Source organism: Bombus impatiens, unplaced genomic scaffold (genome assembly GCF_000188095.3).
Source record: "Bombus impatiens unplaced genomic scaffold, BIMP_2.2 scf_0389, whole genome shotgun sequence".
Taxonomy (NCBI): Eukaryota; Metazoa; Arthropoda; class Insecta; order Hymenoptera; family Apidae; genus Bombus; species Bombus impatiens.
Genome location: NT_176808.1, coordinates 142,454 through 167,652, shown reverse-complemented (window position 1 = coordinate 167,652; position 25,199 = coordinate 142,454). Strand labels below are relative to the sequence as shown.

The 25,199-nt window shown below is 37.9% G+C and overlaps 3 protein-coding genes and 2 pseudogenes across 7 annotated transcripts in view; 3 read left to right on the top strand and 2 right to left on the bottom strand.

The window, feature by feature from the left end:
• LOC100744065 (leukocyte tyrosine kinase receptor) overlaps positions 1–14,543 on the bottom strand; it is a 24,866-nt gene extending 10,323 nt beyond the window's left edge. The window contains exons 1-21 of one of the 5 annotated variants that reach the window (XM_033321061.1): positions 14,309–14,543; positions 12,021–12,225; positions 7,398–7,953; positions 6,867–7,059; positions 6,662–6,789; positions 6,138–6,269; positions 5,898–6,053; positions 4,669–4,799; positions 4,420–4,592; positions 4,208–4,302; positions 4,031–4,129; positions 3,738–3,918; positions 3,508–3,655; positions 3,179–3,325; positions 2,882–3,056; positions 2,352–2,549; positions 1,873–2,118; positions 1,677–1,778; positions 1,325–1,520; positions 716–995; positions 111–403 (exon numbers count right to left, since the gene is read on the bottom strand). In XM_033321061.1, the coding sequence (XP_033176952.1) occupies positions 111–403; positions 716–995; positions 1,325–1,520; positions 1,677–1,778; positions 1,873–2,118; positions 2,352–2,549; positions 2,882–3,056; positions 3,179–3,325; positions 3,508–3,655; positions 3,738–3,918; positions 4,031–4,129; positions 4,208–4,302; positions 4,420–4,592; positions 4,669–4,799; positions 5,898–6,053; positions 6,138–6,269; positions 6,662–6,789; positions 6,867–7,059; positions 7,398–7,737 (3,413 nt within the window). In that variant the 5' untranslated portion in view covers positions 7,738–7,953; positions 12,021–12,225; positions 14,309–14,543. Of the gene's footprint in view, positions 1–110; positions 404–715; positions 996–1,324; positions 1,521–1,676; positions 1,779–1,872; positions 2,119–2,351; positions 2,550–2,881; positions 3,057–3,178; positions 3,326–3,507; positions 3,656–3,737; positions 3,919–4,030; positions 4,130–4,207; positions 4,303–4,419; positions 4,593–4,668; positions 4,800–5,897; positions 6,054–6,137; positions 6,270–6,661; positions 6,790–6,866; positions 7,060–7,397; positions 7,954–12,020; positions 12,390–14,308 lie in introns of those variants that run through there. The other 4 variants (XM_012386416.3, XM_033321060.1, XM_012386418.3 and 1 more) reach the window with 4 other exon arrangements.
• On the top strand, positions 10,408–11,386 carry LOC112212942 (annotated as a pseudogene).
• A 3,682-nt stretch (positions 14,544–18,225) lies between the features above and the next one.
• On the top strand, positions 18,226–20,446 carry LOC100742983 (annotated as a pseudogene).
• Positions 20,447–20,682: 236 nt separating this feature from the next.
• LOC100744777 (sialomucin core protein 24) lies at positions 20,683–23,484 on the bottom strand. Its single transcript, XM_003489974.3, has 3 exons — positions 23,261–23,484; positions 21,845–22,324; positions 20,683–21,700 (listed from the first exon to the last, which is right to left on the bottom strand). The coding sequence occupies exons 1-3, from the start codon at positions 23,325–23,327 to the stop codon at positions 21,606–21,608; spliced, it is 642 nt and encodes a 213-aa protein (XP_003490022.1). The 5' UTR covers positions 23,328–23,484; the 3' UTR covers positions 20,683–21,605.
• Positions 23,485–24,450: 966 nt separating this feature from the next.
• LOC100742868 (toll-like receptor 7) overlaps positions 24,451–25,199 on the top strand; it is an 8,058-nt gene continuing 7,309 nt past the window's right edge. Inside the window, 1 exon segment of the mRNA XM_024368085.2 lies at positions 24,451–25,199. This exon segment is cut by the window's right edge and continues 701 nt beyond it. The gene's annotated coding sequence lies outside the window, so the exon portion shown is untranslated.

Below are 25,199 nucleotides of genomic sequence, written 5' to 3'. Positions count from 1 at the left end.
ATATATATATATATATATATAATTAAATTGACTATTCGTTGGAGTTGTTAATTAATTCGGTGACTATGGATTTATCGTTGCTACCAACTGCTTTGTCAAATAGAACTCACCAAACGTCGGTTTTCGTAGTAAATATTCCATCCAAAAAACTTTCCGGTGGCATCCATTTGATTGGTAACATAGCTTTGCCTCCCTTCCTATAATAATCGCTTCTATAGATATCCTTGGCCATTCCGAAATCAGCGATTTTGCCTATCCGACCGGGTCCTTTGCACGTAAGCAAACAGTTTCTGGCAGCGATATCTCGATGAATGAATCGAGCCTCTTCCATGTATTTACAACCATTCGCGACGTCGTGGCCGCACATTATCAAGTCCAGCATCGTCAACGAAGTGGGCCGATCCTGCCAAAACAGGAATATACGCATGCACCCCAATGACGACGAGTGCCAAAAATTAACAACTGTCCCTGTTTAAATCGTAATCGAGGACGACACATAGTTAACGGGAACTAATCGAACTAAATACAAAAAATTGGGTGCATAAAAGTCCTCTCGATCGTGTAAATAGCAAATGGTGGAACAAAATAAAACATTCTTAACATAAATATAAATTTATTAATTCAAACTCAAGGTATAAATGAATGTAAAATTGCTTCAAGCATGAAGTAGTGTACAGGAATTTGTAGCATCTTCTGTAAAAGGAATGCCATTTACCGCACGTGGCCTTTCTTCTCGAAGAAAGTTTTTCAAATTTCCACCAGCAAGCAATTCTAGCACAATGTATTTTGGATTTTTATCGAAGGAAACTCCGATAAAGTGTACTATATTAGGGTGATTAAATTTGCTCATAATTAAAGCTTCCATCATGAAATCTGCTTCGGTTTGAGGCCTGGACGAAGAAGGTATAGTCTTCACAGCGACAGGCTGTTCTTCGTTGCGTCTGTATTTGTACACACCTTGGAAAACTTCGCCGAAAGCGCCTTGACCAAGGGGTCTGCCACACAAATAGAAGAAAATATGCTTAGTTCGAAAATATACGAAGAAGAAGTAACAAGTACGTTCTCTATTTTAACTAGATTCTTGAAAATTCGTTGAAATTTCCCGACATTATCGTAGAATGTAAATCGAATAATTTAGGCATCGGAAAGTGCATTAGAGTAACAGGTACTTTACGGATGCCATTAAACGAGTCGGAGAAAAAATCATAGGAATTATACGTATGCGATATACACATGTGTAAGTCGTTAAGTGAAAAGAAAGATAACGACGCAACGTTGACCCTTAACAGATTCGATCGTCGATGGCCATGAAATTTATACTTACTTTACCAAAGTGATATGTTCGCGAGGGATTTGCGGCAAGTCTTTAAAGCTATAGAGATTTCCAGCAAACTCGTAGTTCGGATTGAATTCAGTCATCATAGTTTCGGAGACAGCACGTAGAGACCTTAATTCAGTTCCGTTACCAAACATTATCTGTCGTCGTTGTAAAAGTGCCTTTCGACTTTGGTAACGATTACCTATCGACAAATATGATTCGCATTTACCATCGAAGTAACACTGTATACGTTACTATCTACTTTCAAACGTTTCAAATGTCGCTCGCGTTTTTCAAGATACGAAATCTCGAAGATTAGAGAAAATTATGTACATTACGGTATCAAATAGTTTCTTACAAACTAGTAGACAGAGAGCGACGCAAACTAAGAATAGGACAATGCATAGGACAGCTATCAGCCAGATGTATGGTTGATGAGTATCCTTCGATTCGTCAGCCGCTGCGAATAGAACAATTATTATATACGTAATTTTATGCAAATCGATCGTGAAGAAAGAAAAGAAATTGTTGTTCTTGTTTCTCGGTTTACTTACTAACGCAAGATCTCGAATCGTTACTTAATAACCAGCCTGGAGGGCACAGACACTTTATCTCGCTAAGATACCGATCCAGACAAACGCAACGGAAGTCGCATTGACAACCGCTGACAGCAGGAATAATGTAAACCTCTCCAGGCCCATGATTTATCCCTGCCCGGAAATGAACGTGCATAAGTTCGGGACTAGCGTAGGAGTAACCACCTTCACCGTTACCCCGTTCCTTGTGACCGGTATTGCCACCTGAATCATTTTATTTATGGAATTACTGAGAAGTAGATTCTTTCGATAAAAATTAATGATCAAGATAAAATTAGATTATCCTTTCATCAATCTGCCCTGACCTGAAATTCAAAACACTGAATACTTGAACTACAGGAGTTAGGAATTTCAAATACAACTACGATCAAAGACAACGCACAGCACGATTCATCTTAAATTCGGTGTTTGAAATCGCTTTAATACCGATTCGTTACCTATGTAACCACCGCCACCGCCTCCTGTAAGACATCCACCACCTCCGCCACCGAATCCTCCGTTTCCGTGATTCGAATGTCCAGGACCGCAACCGATTCCACCTATGCCACCCGTAACAAGGGTCCCGCCAGCGGAAGATCGTTGACCCGAAACGGTAGTCGATGACCCGTTCCATCCACCGCCAGGACCACCTGTATCTATATCATAGATTTATGTGATTGACAGAGTTTCGAAGCAACTTATAGCTGCAACACAATGTTGCCTAAATAAGATTGAAGCATCGTTGATTGACCTCTAAGTTGAAAATTCAATTAAATTGCAAACCATTCGTTATTCATTTTCTTCCGTACTTTTTCCCCTCAACGTTAATCCTTTCGTTATTCAGGAAACGTATAATTCTTTTTATGAAAAGTAACATAATCTATCGAAGAGTAATTTTCTAAAATTATAATAATAATAATAATAATAATAATGTATATGTCACACTAAAGACGTAAATTAGGAATCTAACGTTCTAACTATAATTTACCTGTTTCTGCTGAAAGAATCGTTCCCGAAATTGGTGGTCTTCCGGAAGGAGCGACTGCCTGTCCATGTTGGTCATGTTGATTATGTTGATGGCCATTACTAATAAATGGTCCCAGTCCTAAACCACCACCACCTCCTGCGATAAGTATCGGATGTTGGTCTCCGTTCTCTTTTAACTGTAACATAGGAAAGTGATAGCCGAGGACATAATAAGTATTGGGCAATAATTTAATTACGTTAATAGGATTAGGTACGATGATTTTTAAATTTTTTTAATAATTGAAAGATATTCCCTTACTGTAAAAATGTACGTTGCTCCGCCACCACCACCGCCACCGTCTTTTATCTTGATATTCTTTACTTTGTGTACTTTAGAACCCCCTGAAGGAATGGAGGATCCGTACGATCCAACACTTTGACAGCTATCTAATTCTAATCCCAAGTTCTAAAAACAATTCATCATTCGTCATGCATAGTTAAAGGATATTCATTTTCAAGAACTTTTTGGAATGATTTGCAAAAAAATTCCGAAATAAATATTACACGTGTGTATGTAAAATCGCTTCATCGACGGAAAATCGATGCTTTTATATTGTTCGTACTATATAGTAAATATGTGATTCTTACTTTAGGACATGCGTCCATTCCTGGCTGTCCCACCATAAAATACAATTGTTCACCTTTTTCTAATTCAATTACACCACGGGCAAGTGCACCCAATGTACTTCCCATACCGCTAGAACCTTTTCCTCCACGGGCACCCATTGCAATCAATCTACGTTCACGACCATGCAAATGTTAGTTCAGTTTTAATATTTTATAAATGATAATTCAGAGAATTTCGAATAAATTCTCACGTGTAATATCCACCACGAGGTGCTGTCCACCGTTGAACCCCATTTAAATTGGAGGGAAGAGACTCTTCCACTGTTGCCGAAGGTGCAAGCACTTCTATATCTGTACTATTGTATTCTTCGGTACATTGTTCGCTATTGGGACCTGTTCTTCCGGTATTTCCACATGTGGTAATTCGTATAACTGAACAAACGAATACAAAGAATAATATGATAAAGAAATTTCGATATGTATTGTATGAAAACTTCGTAGAATGAACAATGATATTTTTGTTAGAATAGTTGAAACACGGTACCAGTTTCGTTAACAAAGTCGGCATGTGGATCTGGAACTTTTTCCGAATCTATAACAGGATTGTAGTAATTGAAAGTTCCCACGACTTCAGGAGGAACTCCTAATAAAAAGGATATAGTATATAAGTATCTTAATAAGTACACATAAAGTATCGTTGGTTATTCATTTGAAAGATTACCAATGCCAAAACACTCTGGACTCAGAGAAAAGTCATCGATCGCTACATCAGCTTTCGAATAATAGCCTCTGCTTGCCTCAAACTGCAGCAAATATCTGGACAAATAGTACATGTATTAGATAATCACTTTTTTCATGTCTTCGACTAAATTTCACGATATCTTTATGATATTTAATATCTAAATGAAATTGAACGCTTTAGTAAATAAACACCTGTATTTGATATCGGGCAAAGGAACAGCTTGATTGTACCAAACATCACTTTTGTCGCCGCTAAGATAAGACCACCATAATCGTTCCGTATGGCGTTGATGAGGTTTCACCTGAATTAGATACAATCCAAGCGAACCGCTGTTTGCACCATATTGATGGTAAAAGAACCGCACCTGTTCACGTACATACATATTAATGCGTTTTGTATTTGCTATAATATTTCGTTTATTTTGAGATAAAGCAACTTACTTGACACGACTTATAATAAGGACTTTTTGGATCGCCATTATAAGGTGGCGTTGGATTGTACAATGGACTCTCAATGGTACCACGACTACCATATTCCACTCGAGGTGACATACTTACATAGGCGTATGTCCCTGTAATGGAAAATTAACATGGAGATAACTGTTTACCAAAAGTATTTCTAGTCTGTCATTTGGATAAAAGTCATACATGAGTTACATTTATATTTACATTTTTTCTATTTCAAAGAAATTCGAAGATAAAAGAAGAAGCGATATCGTTGATAAAAATTTGCTCCTTTCAGGTCATTCCATAAGTAACGACGTTTCTTATCTTGCTTTAGATAATTGTGCGTCTCATATTTCGCTGATGCGTTTGTAGGAACATCCCCCTTATTTGTTAAAGTACCCTCTTGACATTCCGCAACCATTCCGCAAAGTGTGTTCAAAGCAATTAGATCGATACATTAAAAGAGGTTATACATTGAGTGTCAACGAAAACCGCGGCATTGTACACTACACGAATTTAGGAAAGGCAGTATAACCAAGAACACGAACCAAGGATATAAAAAATATGTAAGTAGATATAAAGCTTTGAACGCCTTCGTTATTATGGCTATGTTTTAAGAAGAGAAAGCGAAGACATTCGAAGATTTCTTCCTCAATTAGACCCTCTACCTTCTTATTGCGTGGTAGTGGGCTCTAACAGGTCACAATGGTTTTTTGATTAACTGCCACGCCTGGGATACTTTTTCATTCTCTGTGCAATCGTCGACGCGGACGAACGTCTTAATTTGTTCGAAGTTAGAATTAAGAAACAACGTCGCTTATGAAACTTATGGATGATTGAATATTCGAACCATATTTTGTAATCGGTAACGTCACGCACGTGCAACGAAAATTTCGTTTTAATTATTTTTTGCAATTTTACAGTACGATTAATTTAATAAACATTAATTTAATAAATAAAAATTTAATAAATTTTAATTAATTTAATAAAAATTAATGACGAAGAATCATTTTACTCGCGTTGCAAACAAAATTACGTGACAAAATTCCCGTACATGGTTATTTCCACGCTTTCATTGATTCATTCGTGAAATTAATAATAAATCTAGATAAGCGTAGTTAAAAAAACCAGTGCAAATGCAAGATTCGTTAAAACGTAGATGCAGACGAGGGCACATGTAACTATACGTGCATATATACATATGTACATGTACATATACACACCGGACGCATTGCGGTATGTATGATCGTAACTAGGTCCAGTTTTCTCGGACGGTGTTGCACCACGATGGAGCGTCCAATTTAAAGGTCTTTCCGGTACATTCTTCCAGCCGCACCATCCCTGCTCGAAATTGCATCTGGCGTTTTCCGGTATTTTGTCTGCAATACGAATACACCTTTATTATAGTCTGTCATGCATTGGAACGATGAAATCGGAGCGAAAGGTAATAATTTAACAATTACCGCAATCATCGTCTTCGTCTTCGCCGTCGGCGCAGTCTTTCGTTAGGTCACAAACACGCGTTCTGTTTAAACAGGAGCCATTCTTACAGCGGTACATGTCCTCCGTGCAGGTTATCTTCACCGGTGTTGATTCTGCAAACAAGATGCATTTGTTTTTCTTTTCTCGAGCATACATCAGCGTTTGTTCAGTTTCTTCGCGTGTTTAGATTACACCGCGTCGAGCTTTCTAGTTCTAGAAACTTGAAATTTCCTTTACTATATCTCGTCCTACTATTTTGTTCTTTTTCTCGTTCGTTCGCCGGTGGGACATGCAGAGAAATTCCACGATGTTTCTGTCTGAATGCGGTGCTGCTACGATTCTACTTGTTTCATACGCGTTACTTGTACGGGTAATATGGCAATGCGATGCGTTTCATACAGCTGGTATGAAAATGATCGTAGTTCGACGTCATAGTTGACAAGCGAGTCTCCTGTCGCAAAGCTATTTACCATAGGAGTAATCTCTAAATAGAGATAATAATTACCTGGAAAACAGTCGATCAGATGAATATTATCAACAGCGATGCTAGAGTTAGAATAGGGCACCATCATCTCTATAAGCAATTGATGTGGCTGACTAATTGCTCCTAGTGTGAAACGCGTTACTCTCCATCTGTAATGCAGCGAGTAAATCAAACTAACTCTGATTTTTATCGATACAACGAGTAAGATCTTCATGCGATTACATACTCTGCGTAATTATTTCCTGGCTTTCCCGTGGCAACCCAACTTGTATTATTCTTGATTATGAGTAACTGGATATCACCATTGCGCATCTCCACTTGATACAGAGATAATTCTAATACACAATGTAATCCAGTGGGAGGAATCGTGGTGGACCATATTTGAGTCTTTCCAGGGCCGGTGAACCATAAAAAATGTCCTAGCAAAAAAAAAAAAAAAAATAATGATCGTCAGAGAAGATTTTTCGCGCATGTTCCAGCTTTTAATTTGCATCCGGTATGCAAATCGATATTAATCGTATGTTGTGTAAAGGTACATATCGACACGGCTCTATAACGTACGGAACGAATTAACGCGAAAACTATCCACCTACGATCTAACGCGTACATTCATTTATACATTCATTATACATTCATTGATACATTCATTTTTATTAAATATACATATATATTTAATAAATAATAATAATCGAAACGATTGAAACAAAAACTAGCTGATTAGATTTGGTAGATCTGACGTTTAAGAAGCGCATCTTACCCTTAGTCGAATTACTGGCATCGACGATAGGCCCGTGCCTATTTCGCACAGATGGCGTGGTTCTTTTGAAGGAGGTTTCATCCCACGTCCAATCACAGGTCTCCTCGAGGTCGCAGTGGCCGAGCTGAGTCAATCGGCTCAGAGCAATCTGCAAGTTGTTGGTCCCGCGCGGCATCCTCTCTTTCCAATCGCAACTGGTACTCGTGATGTAAAACAGCCCAACGAGGATTTTCAACAATAGATCGCCTTTCAAGCCGAACTTACGCCGCGAATCGTGCACGGTGTGACTCGCCTGTTCGAAATTCGCGGTCAACACCCCAGACCGCGTACTTTTCACCATTACTCTGTACTTTCCTCGTGTATCCGTTCGATATACCCTGCAAACGTAGCAGCCAACAAATGTTTACATGCGTTTTCCTTCTGTCCTTCCTTTCTTGTAAGGATCTCTCTTCTTCTAGCAGCTGTTTTCCTTCTTTTTCTCATTACGTAATATACGTCCGACATCGGCATTTTCATCAATGTCGGAATCAGTGGTTTCAACGAAGCTTGCAGTTACCTGTTCGACGCAGAAAACGCGCCTGATCGAGTAATTCATACGTTTCCGAAGCCTTCGAACATCGAGCGAGCAGATTTCTAGCAAGTTCTCTAATTACTTTTACAATTGCAGTTCGAACTTTTGCGGTTTCCTGCCCGCCGAAGACTTCTCGGTATTTTTAATAAACAACCAACTCAGCGGTTTTTTTTTTCATTTTTACTGACTTTCAGGCAGCGATTTTCTGAATTATTATTACAGTCGTTTAGTACGAAAGTGACGGTCCAATAAGATTCTATTTATCTGCCTTCGATGTTGAAACCTTTGGCCCACAAAATCGGAGAAAACCGAAAGTATCCAAGTTGTAAGAAACGTAAAAAGTAAATATCGCGAGACAAAGGAAAATATAGGAATGTTATTCGATAAGTCTGCTTATTTTGTTTAATATTTACATAATAAAAGTAATGTTTTCTACGCTGTATCGTTATAGCAGAGCAATAGGGTAAAGCAAAGAAAATTACTCGTGAAAACGAGAGGATGGTTGAAACGATGCGGTGATTGGCGGAAATGGAATAACTGATTCGTCGATATTTCATAATTTCCGGCATGTCGGTAATAACGAAGACGCCCCATCGTACTGGTAACGGTGGTAATGCCAATAGCGAAATTTATCCGAATGTCGTTTTCATTACGCTTGCGTAGAATAGGGGCTACGTTCGCTTGCTCTGTCATATTTTGTTTTTCAACTTCTGAACACGACAAGACCTGTATCATTCAAATTCAAACTAACGAATTTTAAACTTTAACTAACGTTAAAGAAACGTGATTGTTCGAAGAACGCAACTTTCGTACGATAGGATACCGATTTTATTATCGATTACTTTATATTACCAATATTTCATATTTCCAACTTCTTTTTCTTGCAGCGATAATTTAGGAAAACTAAAGATTTTTCAATGTCCGAGTGAAAAGATTATTTTCTATCGCGTAGTTGCGTCTTATCTAATATTCTACGCGGGTATATAGGTAACACGAATCCTTTTAACGGAACAAACTATTGGAAACCATAGGAAATCGAGAGAAACGATCTTTGTGCACCTGTTTTTTTTTAAGTATTTAACCATAATTTACCCGCTGTTAACCGTTTGCCCAATCTTTTCTCATCGAGCGAAAAGCGATAACTATCGTCAACTAGAAAACATCGATCGAAATCCAACGAATCCTTGCAAAATTCTAGCTAATTCTGGCTACTGTTCAGCGACGCGAACTCGCTGAAAATGGATCCGCTTGTCGTTCCCCCTTTGTAAATCTTTGTCTAGTAACCCCATACACAATGTAATGGTTCGAAACCTGTATCTATTTTTCGTAGGTTCGTAGCGAACGAGCACCTATGTTTCTCGACAGCTTATACCTCCTTCTTAACAAAAATATTCTATGGACAGAAGAAGAGATAAGGATTTGAAAACATGGTCGTGTAACTTAAAAAATATCATAAGATTATATTTTTTAATTATGTACATTGTTTGCAACGAAATAAAAGACACTAGCAACTGCAATTCGTGAAAATCTCTGTGTGGAGAATTGGACATAGAAAGAGCATTTGGGTAGATTTACAACTTGACGATAGAAAAGTCGAGAAAGAACGAACGTAGATAGGAGGTTAGACGGCTTCGACTTGTATCCATAGGCACCGTGAACAAATTATTCAGGATATTTCTATCGATCTTTTAGTCACTCTTGGTTCAAAAGCTTAACAACATACCATATATACTGTACTTGCCGTATAACGGGATATTAATAATGCGTAAGATATCAGGTGAATCGATAGCGCATCTAACGATTGTCCATTGCTCGTATCATTCCGTAACAATAATACAGCGTTACGAAGTTTTTGACAGTAAGAAACAACTGCTACACGCCAGACATTTAGCATATTTTTCCTGTTACGAAATCGATTGTTATTCAAGATATATACATATTTCAAACAGATTGATCGACAATTTCGACCCAAGTTTTACGAAGTCTAAGCTCGTACGTATGTATGGACGTACATATTGCATAAGTAAACACATTTTCTCTAAAAAGAACGAAATAAGAGTAGAGATTGAGTCAAGAGTCAAAATTAACAAGTTAGATGTTTCAAAATTAGTATGGTCGACATAGCGTTGGTTATAGCGATGAAAGATTACAATCGAAATATACACATCCATATTTTATCAGTCTAAAGTAGCCACGCGTAGCGAACGATATAACTTTTCCATGGCATAAAGTTGCTGTCTCTTAGAACAATGGTTTAATATTTTGTCGCCGCCGCATCGTAATACGATACGATATTCCTAATAGCAGCGAATCCGTTACAGTTCAAATTATGAAGCAACTATGCAGCGCAGGCAGTGCGAGGCAGTGTCTCGTCCGAGTTACCTCCTGCTGTCACATAGCCACAGAGTACGCGAGGGCAAGAGAGGCAGGCTGAGCCGCAGTTTCCAACATCGAATGCATCTCTAAACGAAGCGAGTAACAGCTCGTTCAGACGGTCTTTTCGTCGGTAATTTACAAGTAATTACGGTGATTTTACCGGAAGCAGCGTCCACACGTTTCCGTATTTTCGTCGCACATTCAGCTCCCAAAACATATGGTTTCAATGAAGTGCATAATAGCTGTTACTGTAATAGCTTATTCGCGCTACGACGAATTATTCACTCGTCGATTCAAACGTCTGTTGTGTAAGTTACATACGTTTCATATACCGTGAAATCACCGATCCGGTCGCTGTTAACGCTCGGTTTTGTCAACGTACGAAATGATTCAGCAGTTAAAACGAATCGGTCGATATGGGTCAGTTTTCTTTTATATCGATACCCTATTTTCAGAAGAGTCACGGAGACTACAGAAGAGGGGGGAATGATAAAAATAAATACGGGATTTTTAATATCGTTAGTGGATAGAAGGTTCGCTATTTGGGATAAAAAGATTTTGATAAAATTACTAGATTAGCAAATAAAATTTCCCAGAAATGAGAAAGAAAGTGATCGCATTTCATTTTCTAAAAGTCTTTTGCCATCGTTACGTACATTCAACGATGATGAAATTCTAGAAATTTCAAGTCGGAGTTATAAATTAATATAATAAATTTTTAAAAAGACACGCTTTTCTAGACGATCGATGAATGAATTCTATGAATGGGAAAATTATGGAGTCCGGAAACGACACCAACATAGTACATCAGCATTTTCAATGGTAAGTCCAACGAAGCCCGTGATTAGGTCGAAAGTTAAGAATTCGATCATTCAATTATAGTTTTGCATCGAACTACATGATTATATGTATATAGTGACGATAATTAAAAAATTATTGTCATTTGGGTTCTGTAATATCTGGCTCAATTCTAATTTACAAACTTCCTCTTAATGTAATCTCAAAAATTAAGTTGCATTAATGTATATAATGATAACGATTTCTCATAGTGATTTCTCATAGATGAGTCTCATAGTTTTGTTAAATCTCTTTCCACTTTTTTCAACAGATCATCAAACGTAGATATTGATATACAAAAATAGAAGAAAAAATGTTACTTCATCATCTGGTAGGAACTGAACCTATCTTTTACAGCAGGATGCAATCGCTATTTTCTGTTGACCCTTTTTTCTACGACGATAGATAATACCAACCTAACCCCAAAACATAATGAATCCGTTATGATGATCTACATCCATCTTGTCCGACTGCAAATAGTAAATTAAACGAATAAACAAAGTAAGCATAAGCTTGGATGGACAGCTGGATTTTCAGTAAAGACATGGAACTGCGTGAACGCTGCTTTCGGTAAAATTTTACCAAATTGGTTAAGAAAAAGTTGAAAGATAAAAATAAGACAATAGTAAGCAACCTAAAGTCGATCGAAGTCGAACGTAATGACACAGACCACAGCTGATGCGATATTCATAAAAGATAGACATATTTGAAAATCAAGTTAGTAACGTTGCAAGATATGTTTTAAAAATGGCCGTTGGATTCTAACCTTTCTGACAAATTCCAAATTTTATCGTTCATCGCCGGAAAAGAAATCTGTCTCGATTAGGAGTCGGGCATACCTTCGATCGAAAATAACGTTGTACAATATGCCAGCATAGTTTCCCGTGGTTCATCAGTTCAGTATCATTAGCAGACCCCCGGTGTGTTCAATCGCCGAGCGTTTTCTTCCTTCAATCTCTCATCGTCCGGTAGAAAGTACGAATTTCAATAGTATTCGATAATTCGCTAGCCACCAATTACGATGCTTGCCGCGATTCTTGTCACCTGTGCGAAATGCAATACGTTTAGGGAATATCACGTTTCAAATATGTGTAACATTTTCGAGGAAAGTGAAGAGACAGAAGACGATAACACGATCCTGACGAACGACAAATCGTAACTAGCCGCATCGCGTTATAGGATCTCATGCTCTCAACTGGATAATCTGTCGTCTGTTGTTAACGACAATGTCAATCCAATGACGAGACGGTTTTATTTTTTCTCTAACTAGCCAACGTGCGTGTTATCTACCCTCTCCTCTCTCTTCCTTTCGTTATCCGATTTCCTTCAATTCTCGCGCGCTACGCGTTCCTCCACACATTCTCTGTCTGTCTGCCTATCTTTCCCTCTCTTTAGAATGCCATCTCTCTCTTTTCCGGAATATTCGAGTGGTCGTTCCATAAGTGCGAATTAAGTGCTCCCCCGACTCAATTCGACGCAGTTTTAACGATACTCGTTACTCTTATTTCCGCTTCTCTCTCCCCTTCTCTTTCCCCTTCTCTTCCCTTGCGCGTACAATCACGCATCTTCTCTGATTTATCCACTGATTTTATGGGTTTATCACCTTCATACGCTTTTCATACTCTGTCCTTTACTTCGAATTCTCACAATCAGTTTACCCGAGTTTCACAGTTTTGCGTTCGTCGAGTATGCACGCTACCATCACGCACAAGACAATAGTAAATTTTCTATGCAACAGAAACGCGCGCATACCTGCGTGGCGTCGCGTCGTAAACATGTTTAGTACGAGAGCAATGAAACGCGTCGATGATACACGGAGGTTAACAAAATTGAAAGGTTACGCCGCAAGATCACGCGCTCGCGAATACAGCGACATTTTCTACCGACGATTGACAAGAATTCTTTTTCGACTCTTTCTCGAGCTGCCTCTTCGAAAAGTACTTTAGTTCTTGAGAATGTCAAATACACGGCAAATGCTTCTTACCAATTAATTTTATACACCAAAAATCACCAATGTCTCATATATCACGCGAGGCATGAAGTAAAAATAAAAATCGAACAACTATTCGCCACGCGACAGTAATAGAGAAAAGCAACTAGTACAGCCCTGCTACGAACACTATTGTACTAGTAACGAATAATTTTAATTATATTTTTATCTTTTATCGCTAATTCGATGATAGCGCATAGCCTATTAATTTATAGTGTAGGAAACAGATTAATTAACGTTCTGATATCAGGTTTCCTTTGGTTGCTTCGGGAACAAGAAACTCAATCTTGAATTCATGCGGCGCGCAATCGTCGTAATTCGTTGAGAAATACTAACAGATGACAGAAGCGTATAGGAAAATACATCGAAACTATAACAAAATAAGATAAAACGTTTCAAAGACTAATGATATTTACTAAAAAATAAAAAAGACGATGATGTCGTATTGACAAGTACGTGCTGCATATATTAATATCACGAATAAAGGAGAAGTTGATTTTTCTGGTGTTGCGTAATTATTATGCATAGCTCTGGTTACTGATTACGCGATGATCTTGGAAACAAACTCGCGTACAATACGTTACGAATCACCGAGAAATTATTTTCCAACTCGATTCAACTGCTTTTAATACTTTTCGTCTTAATTAAGGTATTTGATCTTTGAAAAATTGCACAAGAAAAATCACTACTGTTTGAAAGAGCGAAACGGCAGAATAGGACGATCCGTGATTTGACACGAGATATCGAATTTTGATAAATCACGCTACGAAGGCATCGTCGTTCCTTGCATTTCGTTTAGGTCGAGATATTTTAAACGTATGACTGACCGAGCTGGCTTTTCTGCGCTTTCTACACCCTCGAATATTATTACGTCTGATAAATTTCAAGCATGAAATTTTAACCGTGGGAGAGTTACGTTTGGAAGCTCAAATATCAATACGGTACAGATCCTTTTTCCTACGGTCTGAAATATTTTTCTAAACACACTTCCTCTCTATAAATTCCGATTCCCAATTTGAGAAAAAATTCTACAAACGATGGTTTGTGAAATAGAGTAACACTTGTATAAGAATGTCATATTTATCTTGCTATAAGTTCAAGTAGCAACAAGAATGCGATTAGATAGGTGGTACTTACATGCAGTAGTAACGAGGTCAGTCAGCTTCGAGTATCCGCGAATCGTCCCGTGTACACAAACAGATCACACATCTAATAACCTCGTTCCATCAACCGATCACATATTTTCTCCGCGGCGACCTCTCGCATCTGTCACCCCAACAACGAATCACCCTTTTCGCTTTGTCGCTCGCTCGCTCACTATCTCGCGACACACGCTCACCGAGGACGCTATCAGCTGAGACTACGAGGGTCGCCAATAGCCAACGCGAGAGTCATCCCGACTGATCTCGATGAAAAACGCAACGTCGGTTGATGGACAGCACGCGTGGACCGCACAAATTGATTCTATCGTAACGCAAGATCTTGCACTCCCGAATCCAGCACCACGTCTCCCATATCTCGTCCCGCGACGACAATCGATAAAAGTCACCTCTCTTTCTCTCACCCTATACCTATCCTTCTCTTTCTCTCTTCCTCTCGTTCTTGTCTCTCTTCTTCGTTTATCTGTTCGTCTCTGGGTATCCTGGTTGTCGCGAGCACTCTCTATTCTCGATTCTCGATTCGCGGTAAGTATCAAGAACGATTATCCCATGGAAGATCGCAGCGCGACATTTCTGGGCAATCGCAGATATTCGAGAGTCGGGAGCAACAGAGTAGCGCGGCTCGCAGCTAGCAGCGCGGCCCTTTGCGCGTACACGCGTGGACCGAGCACATCGGCTGGTTCAGCAGCCACCGATCGATGATACGTTCATCAGGATTCACCTTGGGCGCATATTCGAATCTCACTGAAACTCTGTCGCTCGTACGTTCGCTCTCTCGTTTCGTTTCTGCTCACGACCGTCGATCTGCGCTACGACACAACGCGACCCGACGCGGAGTCGCGACGTCCGTGGCGGATCCGTATCCGTTTCCCTGTAGCTCGCCTAGTCAGCTCCTCGTTCCTAGACAACGTGTCGCGGGTATATTTGCAGAAGCATAGCAAAAAACGTTGGTTCGCTAGGACGAAACCGTGGGAAGAATGGGATGGAAGGTCGGAAGTAAGGGAATACTGAACGTCACGAATGTAAGGAGGAAACGGAGAAAGAAGCGACGAAGAAAAGGAGAGAGCGGAAGAACGGAGAAAAGCGAAGAGAAAAGAAGCGAGAGCGAAAAGTAATGGTGGACGAGAGTGGTTGACTGTTTATACAGAGACGAAAGAAGGGAAAGATCGGGAAGAGAACACGGGAGATGGATGTAGATGAGGACGAAGTGTGGTAGAGAGGAAGTTGCGAGCCTCACACCGAAGGCGAGCAGAGGAGAGGCAAAATAGAGGGATACGAGGTAGAGAGAGAGAGAGAGAGGGAGAGAGAGAGAGAGAGAGAGAAAGAGAGCGTGCTCTTATTGACAAAGGACAGGGACTCCGCCCCTGTCGAGAGAAAGTTACACTCACGTCTGCGCCTCTTTTCTGTTGAACGATCTACGCGCTCTCACAGAGATCCCTGGAATTTCGCTTCTGCGCTTCTTTCCCAAAAATCGAATCTTTCTCGTATCGTTCTTGTTCCAACTATCACCCACGATGTCGAAAGACATCTCATTCGTTTTTGGGCGTGTAGCGTTATGTTTACTCGCGTGAAACACGAATTAACGACGACAAAAAAAAACACATATCAAATGCATACAAAATACCGTTTCGTGTCCTAGTACGTGAAACGGAACGGCGTTAGGTCTTGAAATATCTAACAACCGTTCTACATAAGACATCGTTTGCCTATAACGAAAGTTGTGGTGTAGCGAATCGTACGAAGAACGTACAAAAACATGCGTCGAATATTAATTTTTCTTTTTTTCATCGTGTACACGTTTACGTTTAGGTTGCGACGGTCGTGTACATAAGCCGGCAGTGCTTTCTCTCGATTCAATTTCGATACAGTTTATATAACTTCCGTATCTCTGAGGTTCAAGCTTCATACTGTGATAATTATGCGAATATTCGTGACGTACAACTTATTATTGTATCAGCACGGACAACCGTGCGCCGCGTATGGCTATTTCACAATTTTCATTGTACCATCTGCGGTAACATACAAGTATAGTTGGTAAGAGGATACTGTGAACTGTTTTATGTTACCAGCCAAACAGCCACGCACACCAGCGATTTGTACATCGGAAAAAGATGCTACGCAGCATCGTGACACATTTTACATCCCCTGGGAAACATCGCGTCGTGTTGCGTTTCTTGCTTTCGTAAAATTATTATTAAAGGGAATAAGTAATTATTATAAATAGTTATTAATCTGTCAAATGCGGAATTTAATTTCCAAAATCCTTTACAGAGCGCGCAGGTAAAATTAAGCAATGGCGAATATACACGTCGAATGTAGAACAAATGTTCTTTTTATAAATTTTACGAAAAAAGTATGTGAAAATGATGGATTATATTTTTATTCGATAAAAAATGAACAATTCATTGTTGTAAAAGGTATTGTCATTATGAACTTAAAAATTGCCAAAAAAATAATAAAATTCATAAAGAAAAATTTAAGAAATTCAGTTGATTTCAGTATCGTATTTTTTAAAGCAAGATACCACATAAAGTGACACTTCGTCAAATCGAGCACCAGTAATGGTGACTCCTTACGAATTCCATTTTTTGAACAGATGGCACATCTTCGAAGTGGATTTGCTTTTAATGGTGTAGCTGGTATAAAGTTATATAAGCTGATATAAAACACAAAACAATTCGAGGAATAGCTGATATACACAGCAAAGTACACAAAACAATTCGGGGAATAGTCGATATACGCACTTATGGGAATAATCATATAACCAAACTTTTTTTATAAAATACATGATATTTACTGAAAGTATAAAGGAAACATACCACTAAATGTCATTTATATTATTTTTTATTAAAATTTTGAGTTTTTATAGTAAATAGTAATTTTTTATTTCACATAATGAGTATACACGTCAACGGGATCGAAATAAAGTTTTGGATTGACGTGTTTACACGTCGAATGTAGTTAATTGGTTAAAAAGGAAGAGTCTTCGAAAACGTGTAATCCCGTTTAGGAAGGAAATATTTTTGACAAACAAGAAAAAACAAAAGACAATGATCTATCTAAGGACCACGCTGTTTTCAAACATTGATATTTTCATCACGTGTTAGAAACATGTAGTTCACTTCTTTCAGTTTATGGCGTTGTTCCGCAGTCTCGGGTATCTCCCTTCTACGAAAGCATCGTGAATGTCACGTTTCGACATCATTTGCATAATCGGAGAGAAGGAGCGAAACCAATGAGACGGAGAAACGAGAAAAATTGCAATCACCACGATATGTGGTGTTAGATCGATTTTTGCAGGCACAGTTCAAGGAGAAAACGCACGGTTCGTACGATTTCGTTCCCTACGTTGCCCTATGACGCGCAAAACAAAACGACGAAAGAAAAGCCAAAGTCCCGGCTCCGGGATTCAAGCGTTTCGTTCGTTTCTCCGGAATGTCAGAAACGTCAATCAAAGATATGCTGATTCGTAACACTTGGGGAAATTCTAGCTAGATGACTTTTCTCAGAATAAACGATAAATCCCACAGTATCCATACGGCGTATATCGCTTCCATGCCAGCCAATTTATCGAGCAATAAAGTAAGAGTTTCCATCGAATCGTTCGTGGACAATATACATATGATATTGCACGATATATTTGAGCGTAAATTTGTTAACTCGTAAACGGTCCGATCGATTCGATCCTTCGATAGGACAAAATATATAACGTATTTTAGTTTTCAAAAGAAATTTCAAGTTTGTGAAGTCGATGATATAATTTTAAATATAAACTAGATAGTACAGAAAAGCTTATTTTTATGTCTCATCTTTCGAAATTTCCCTACACATATATTCCATACACGTAATTGTGTTTACATATAGTCGTACAACTATGAATTTAATAAAATAGTAATGTCATCACTGCGTAAGATATAGTTTTCTGCTACGAAACTTCTAAAAATTTTAAAAGAATAAGATCTAAGAATTAGAAACAAAAGTTAATATAATTACGATTAATTGCGGTTAAATATAAACCGTGATGATAATATGCGTGTTAATTACATATACGTATTACTGTCACGTTTAATAATTTACGTGTCTTCATGCAAGAAACCGTTGTAAATTCCATCATATCGTTTCATCTGATACAGTTTTTAAAGGATTACTGCAAATTGATGAAACGAGCATTTGTCCAAAAAAATTCCAAGTTTGGATAAATTAAGATATCTGGCCGAATAGGAATTTATTAATTCTTATGGATTAATCCCTACCTGCGCGTTATTTGCGCCCGGATGTTTAACCATAGCTGGCAAGAGCGCCAATCTCGTGGAAAGTAAATCGTTATCCATGGTAGGTGCAAATTCAATCATTTCTGCGATGATGATTCATCGCGAGTCCCGACTTTTCGCTTGCACGATCACTGAATATGTACTTTCCTACGATCGTGCCGCACGGAAGCAGCAATAACGCGTGTAACGACACACACATACATACGCACACATTTGCTTGGTTTATCTTCCCTTGAAATAAAACAGGCCATTCAACTTGTCACGTTAGTGGTTGGTAAACGCAATCACGGCAGCAAATGGTGCCAGGTTAAAACGTTCTTGGAGAATACCGACGGGGAAATGTTCAAGTTTCGCATGGATGATGAAAATCTTTGCACATTAGTAGAAGAAACTTCGTGGATACGTTGCTTAAAAGGAACGATACGAAGTTTCAAAGATAGCCGAGGTATTAGCCAGTTCGTTTTTCAATCTCCCCGACAATTAAATTCTTTTGAACGCAGCAGATTGTTTAACGCGTTTTTCGTTAATCGAATTTTCATTATCCATGCGTAATTAATTATATTAGCTATATTTTCGCTAATAATTTAGGTAATTTCTGCTGGTATTGAAAGGAAGAAAAATCTATGTAATCAAATTCTTTTTTTAATGTTTCCGAGGCTGACAGCCAAGTAAACAAATAGCAACAACGCGACGCAAAAAATGCGTACGAAATACGTGTTGGTTGAATGGAATCAATATTGTTAACAGCACACGTTCCTGGCTTTCAAATCGTAATCGTATCCAGCTTACCAGCCAAACACGGCCTCGGAAGCAGCTCCCCCCTGGTCGTGGCGTTGTATACATTTTTTGAAGCGATTACAAATACTTATACGGGCAATGTTATGGGGAAGACGTTGATATGTCACTTGGTGGAGAAATTAGCGTCAGACTCTTGTAAAGTTCGTATGTCGGATGTTTTAACTTCTGTTATCGGGAACGAGGATGAGATTTTCGCATTCGATGCAATTGGAACGCCATTGATGTTCAATTGATTCTTATCGAATTAAACAATGTTAAAAAAATTAAATTATTGAAACGGCGTGGCGACGAACGTAATCGAATACGTTGCGAAGAAATTATGACAATGATGAACACAATGTCTCGATGGCGTACTCATGGGATAGGTGTGTCAATGATGGAATTTTTATTTCCGCAAGAAACAATGGAAACGACCAATGATGTGATTGACGAGGATAAAAGAATAGTGGAAATGACGAATGCGATTAGAAATGAACAGTGGGAAGAATTGGGTAGGATTATTTATCAAATGTTTCGGTATATCATGTAGCTTGATTAATTAACTTGATATTTTGTTTTGCCATTGCGTAGTATTAATATCGTATAATTCATATAAGCAAGTATTTTACATAGCTTGTTAAAATATTACACGGAATGTAAATACAATACACTATTTAGGCTGTAGTTTTTTTAAATATATATATTTAGGTATCTTTTCTTATAATAGCAGGTCGCATATTCGACTTCAATTAATATGTTTCAAAATTAGTTTATTTATGTACCGCACATGTTTCCTTAAAAATAACTCAACTCTCGTTACGTCTCTCTGTAAACTTCGATTTAACGTTCATAACGTACATTATTGGAAAACTCTTACAAGAAAATCATCGTTCTACGTGTAAACACTTAAATTTTTTACCCGATGATATTAAACGTATCAAAAACATATTCGAAACTATAGAAGGATATATTAGGGGCCAGTGTTATCAATTACGGTACATCTATCGTCACATTGGTAATTAATTACCTTCTTTTAAAAATAAAATACTTATTTTAAAAAAAGAAAAGAAAGAAAAACGGAATGAAATAAACGAAAACTAAATCTCTATACATTTTGTTCGTATCAGAAAGAAAGAAAAGTCTAAATATAAATGAAAATACGTATTATACGATTATATTAAGTAAAATATTAATTAGCATATTACATTTCCTTATGAGCCGAATACCAACTTCAACATTTGTTGTAATCATATAACTATATCTCCCAACAGGTACAAAAATCAAAACCAAAAACTTTCAATTCTTTTTTGACTCGTACGAAAATTCCTCAACAAGAATATCATTTAATGAAGGCATGTACAGGAGCATCTATAATTTATACGTACGAACGACCCTTATACCCTTAGAATATAAAATATTCTTCACACCCGAAATTAATAATTAAATGTCATCTTAGTGAGAAAAGTAATATTGAAGAATATAATCATAGAAAATATTTCATACTGGAGTTCGTTCATACCATATCATTATTTATGTGCAAATCTCCTAAACTTTAATCGAACTCTTTTAAACATCTCATACTTAATCCTTTTACATATTTTGTTCTTGCTATAAATATACACATAGGAACCTTTATATCTGTGTATATTTCATCGTTTTTATATTATTTTAACCATTGTTTTTATGTATGGCAACAGCTGATAAACGAGTTCAATAAAAGAAAAATAGAAGAGTTTTACGAAATAATTTTCATTTGAGCAGAAAATATTACGTGGACTTGTTATAGTGCAAAATTGATCTTTTTGATGGAATGTGTATTTGATTGGTCGTCAACTTGCGTATGCAAATTACGCATGCGCATAGTAATACTATATTTGCTTTTCTATTTCTCTCCTCCTCTCACGTCCTCAAGATTCTCTTACTTTTTCCTTTCTTCTATGCACATAGTATTCGTTCTTTCTTTTTCATAAATATAAACACTATTACAATGCGCTTGCGAACATACGAAGAGACAATACTATAATGCGTGTAACTCGTCTTTGTAATTGGGTACAAAGAAACGAAATTCGCGTTTGCACATCACATTACTAAGAGCACTTAAACCACGCGACACTTAAGTGCGTTATAAAAATACGTAATATTATTATGGTAAAATTCATAGTTTCCAGTTCGAACGACTGCATTTACTTATTGGAAAATGGAATTTTCGCGATGACAATATCTGTATCATAGTGTGCGGTAGTTTTGTTCATTGAATGCTCTATAGACTTTCCAAGTGGCAAAACTGATTGCCATTAAACACGTAGCTAAAATGATGCCACCTAGAAAAGGGAAATGTTTTACTTAATCATGTGATAACATCGCAAGTTTCAATGTATGCGTGTATTTCTAAAATCTCCAAGCAAAATGACTATTTGAGGAAGCAACAAAATACACACAAATAGAATGTATCGTTTTTTACTTACCTAAAAAGCTAAGTCCATCAAAGTGTCGTTGTGTATAAGATGGAACAATTTTTGTCGATGATGGAACTGGAGTAGTTATAGGTGTTGATGAAACGATAGGTGTTGTATTGTTCGTAGTAGTAGGTGTAACTATAGTCGTAGATGTAGAGTTTTCAGGTGTAGGTGTTTGTTTGGTTGTTATTGACGAAGCTGTAGGTATTGAAGTTATCGTAGTTGTTGTTGAATTGGTGGATTCTGCACCATGATCATTGTCAGAAGCAGTATCGGTTTTTGTTTTGTTACCAATAGTGGTGTTAGTAGCAGGAATAGTAGCAATGGTACTGGTAATATTGTCATTGACATCTACATTTTTAGTTACATTGGTACTAGAATCCTTAACTAGTGCAGCAGGACTCGAGGAATTTTTAATAGATGCAGTACTATTGACTAGATCCACTGTCTGCTGATTGATAGATTTAGTATCTCCTTGGGTCGTAGCAGCTGTGTAAAGAATTAATATTACATATATTATTATAAAATCTTTCCTTTGAAGCTGCTTATAATAAAAAAGGTAACAAAGGTAAAAAATGTAATTATAAATGAAAACAATATAAACGAGATATAATTATTACAGTTTAAAAAGGAAATGAATTTGTACATTTTAAAAAATGGGTAATAACGTAAAATAAAATTAATCGAAGTAAAATGATATCACGTAAAAGAGCTGAGGATCTCGTAGAAATGAATAAAATTGTGCAAGATGATTATTTACTGTATCTAATAAACTTTAGCGATTATATTCGTTAGATCGCAAAATCTCCTGCCGTATGGCTAAGCGTATAGACAATCGTAAATATAAAATCGATAATGGTAAAATGCTACAGCAACATAGTACAACTATTAATTAAAGAGTGCGAATAAACGATCGAAGGATTAAACGATTACACGATTAGACGATAAAAAGATGAAGGATTTTAGGTACGCCTATGTTTCTAGAGACATCGAGAAATATAGCAAGGGTCTGTCTTGTGTAATACGAAACAAGTGAACGTGCCACTGCGTGCAAACGAAAAATGCCTGTAAGTACGCGAGACAGTACGTATATTACTATTTCTCGCGTAAATCGAATATTTTACGCGACGTTTCGAGAAGTATTAAAAACATAGATTCAATATGTATCAACGTAACAATAGTTAAATGTAAAACGTTTATTAAACGCCACGTAGATGACCGATGTTCGACTGAGAATTTTCCGTTAAAGTCGATTATGTTTCGTGTACATATTAAATAAATGAATGCACGCGCCATCAACGGTACACGTAGCTTGAACAAAATATTACAAGAAAACGGCGCAGTACCGAATTGATTAGTAAATTAAAAAACAAAGTTAACGAAGCAAATATGTACATGGTGAAATATTAATATGTATATACTCACCATTGTCAGCCGCGATGGAACAAATTGCCGTAGCTAATAAAACGCAGGTTATATACACTAATCTCATTTTTACGGCGAAAATGCGAACAATCTCAACAGTCGCGTATGATCTTTACCAAAAGGCCGATGTCGTTGAATGGATTCCCCGCTACAAACAAGTACAGAAACGCAAGACGTAAGCTTCTGCCAAAGCTGAAATTGAACTGATCGCTGTCGCTAGCATCAGCTTCCACTTCCACCAATTGCAACTGTACGAAGACAGTAGCGACGCTATACGTAGTATGTGTATAACTTTGGTTTTTAAACATATTCCCTAGATCATTCTTAATTTCTTGTTTACCACGGCTCTCCTCCAAACAATATTTTTTGTCGCCAATCTTCAAGACTTAATTCAGAATTGAAATGTTGTAACGTACTTGAAACATATGCATTTAAAATACTCATTAATTACTCATCAACGATCTTCTAATTTGGAGAGAAGAGATTCAATATAAATAAATAAATATGTATACTTCCATTAATTTTTTTTATTTGGATAGTAAAATAATTTATGTGTGTGTAAGGACTTGGTAGCACCTGGAGATCAGCGGATCACAGGTTAAGAATCGCGGCCGTAAATGGTTTGTATGACGTAATCAAAAAATTGTAGATATTATTTTTGTTTCATGCATTATCGGCAAAAATTTGGTAAATTAAAATATCATGTAACTCGTATAACGTTTTTCAATATACATATCCTCTACACTCTACGTTGTTGTATGATATATTATACGCGTTTGATTGATTTTATGTAAACTATATAAAATTAATTATTTGATGAAAAAAAATATCGTAATGCAACGGAGAATACTGGAATTTTCTCGAATAAAATACATTATATGTGTAGGTTACTCGTGTACAGGGTTATTCGAAATACGTGAAAACGTTATGGAAGGTAGAATAGGTTCGGTATTTAATAGATGAAAATGGGATAAATTCTTTGAAAAGCGAAGAAAATGAACGAGAAAGGAAAGGAAGAAAATGATTCGTTGCTTGGAATATTTGAAGAGCTTTACGATTGAAATTTTGAAGTAGTATCGACTAAGGGATCTTCTAACAACTTAGCATAATAGTTGTAATTGGAGTAGAGAAAAAATGAACCAACCAGCAGGGAGTGGAGTAAAACCGGTGAGGTGCACATACCAAAGCGCATATGGACGTTATGTTGTTTTACATTCTGCTCTTGTTCGTGGCGGGTTGTTTGCAGGATATTGTAATAGAGTGGCGCACTCTGGCGTTGTAGCGAGACATCGAAGAGGAACGGTCGGGAATGCCGATGATGCGCGGTCAGCGGTCTGCTGGATCAGTGCTGGTGGTTGATGCGAAGCGAGTGTACGGTAGTGCACGGTCGCTTCGCGTACACGGCTTTGTACGAACTGTTTTCGTTCTGTCGGTGTTTCGTTAAAGCGTGCTCGTACTACTTGATGTAACCGCGTGAAAACATTCTCGGTAGGGAAGATATAGACGACGAAGGTTGATCGCGAGATAAAAGCGACGAGGAGGTGTAATCTTTTGGAAAGAAAGAACAGTTGGAAGCGAGGGTAGCGAGTGACGAAGGACGAGTCGAGGAACGTAGGGCAGGGTGCCTCGCCACCGGCCTACGAATAAACGACAAGAGAAATGGGCCGGTCCGTACTTACGTGATAGGAGGTGCATGAGCGCGCGCGCGCTCGCACTCGCCTGCGTGTGTATGTGCGTGCGTGTGTCATCATCGCTGTGCGAGTGTGTACGCGAGCGAGGGGGCGAGAAAGGGTGAAAATAGTTTGATTAGATTTGGAAAGTGATTGAGAGCCGATCTCGGGGGCTGGTGGCGGAGGTGGTGGAGGTGGAGGTGGAGGAGGTGGTGTTGGTGTTGGTGTTGGTGGTGGTGGTGGTTGTGCTGGTGGTGGTGGCGGTGGTG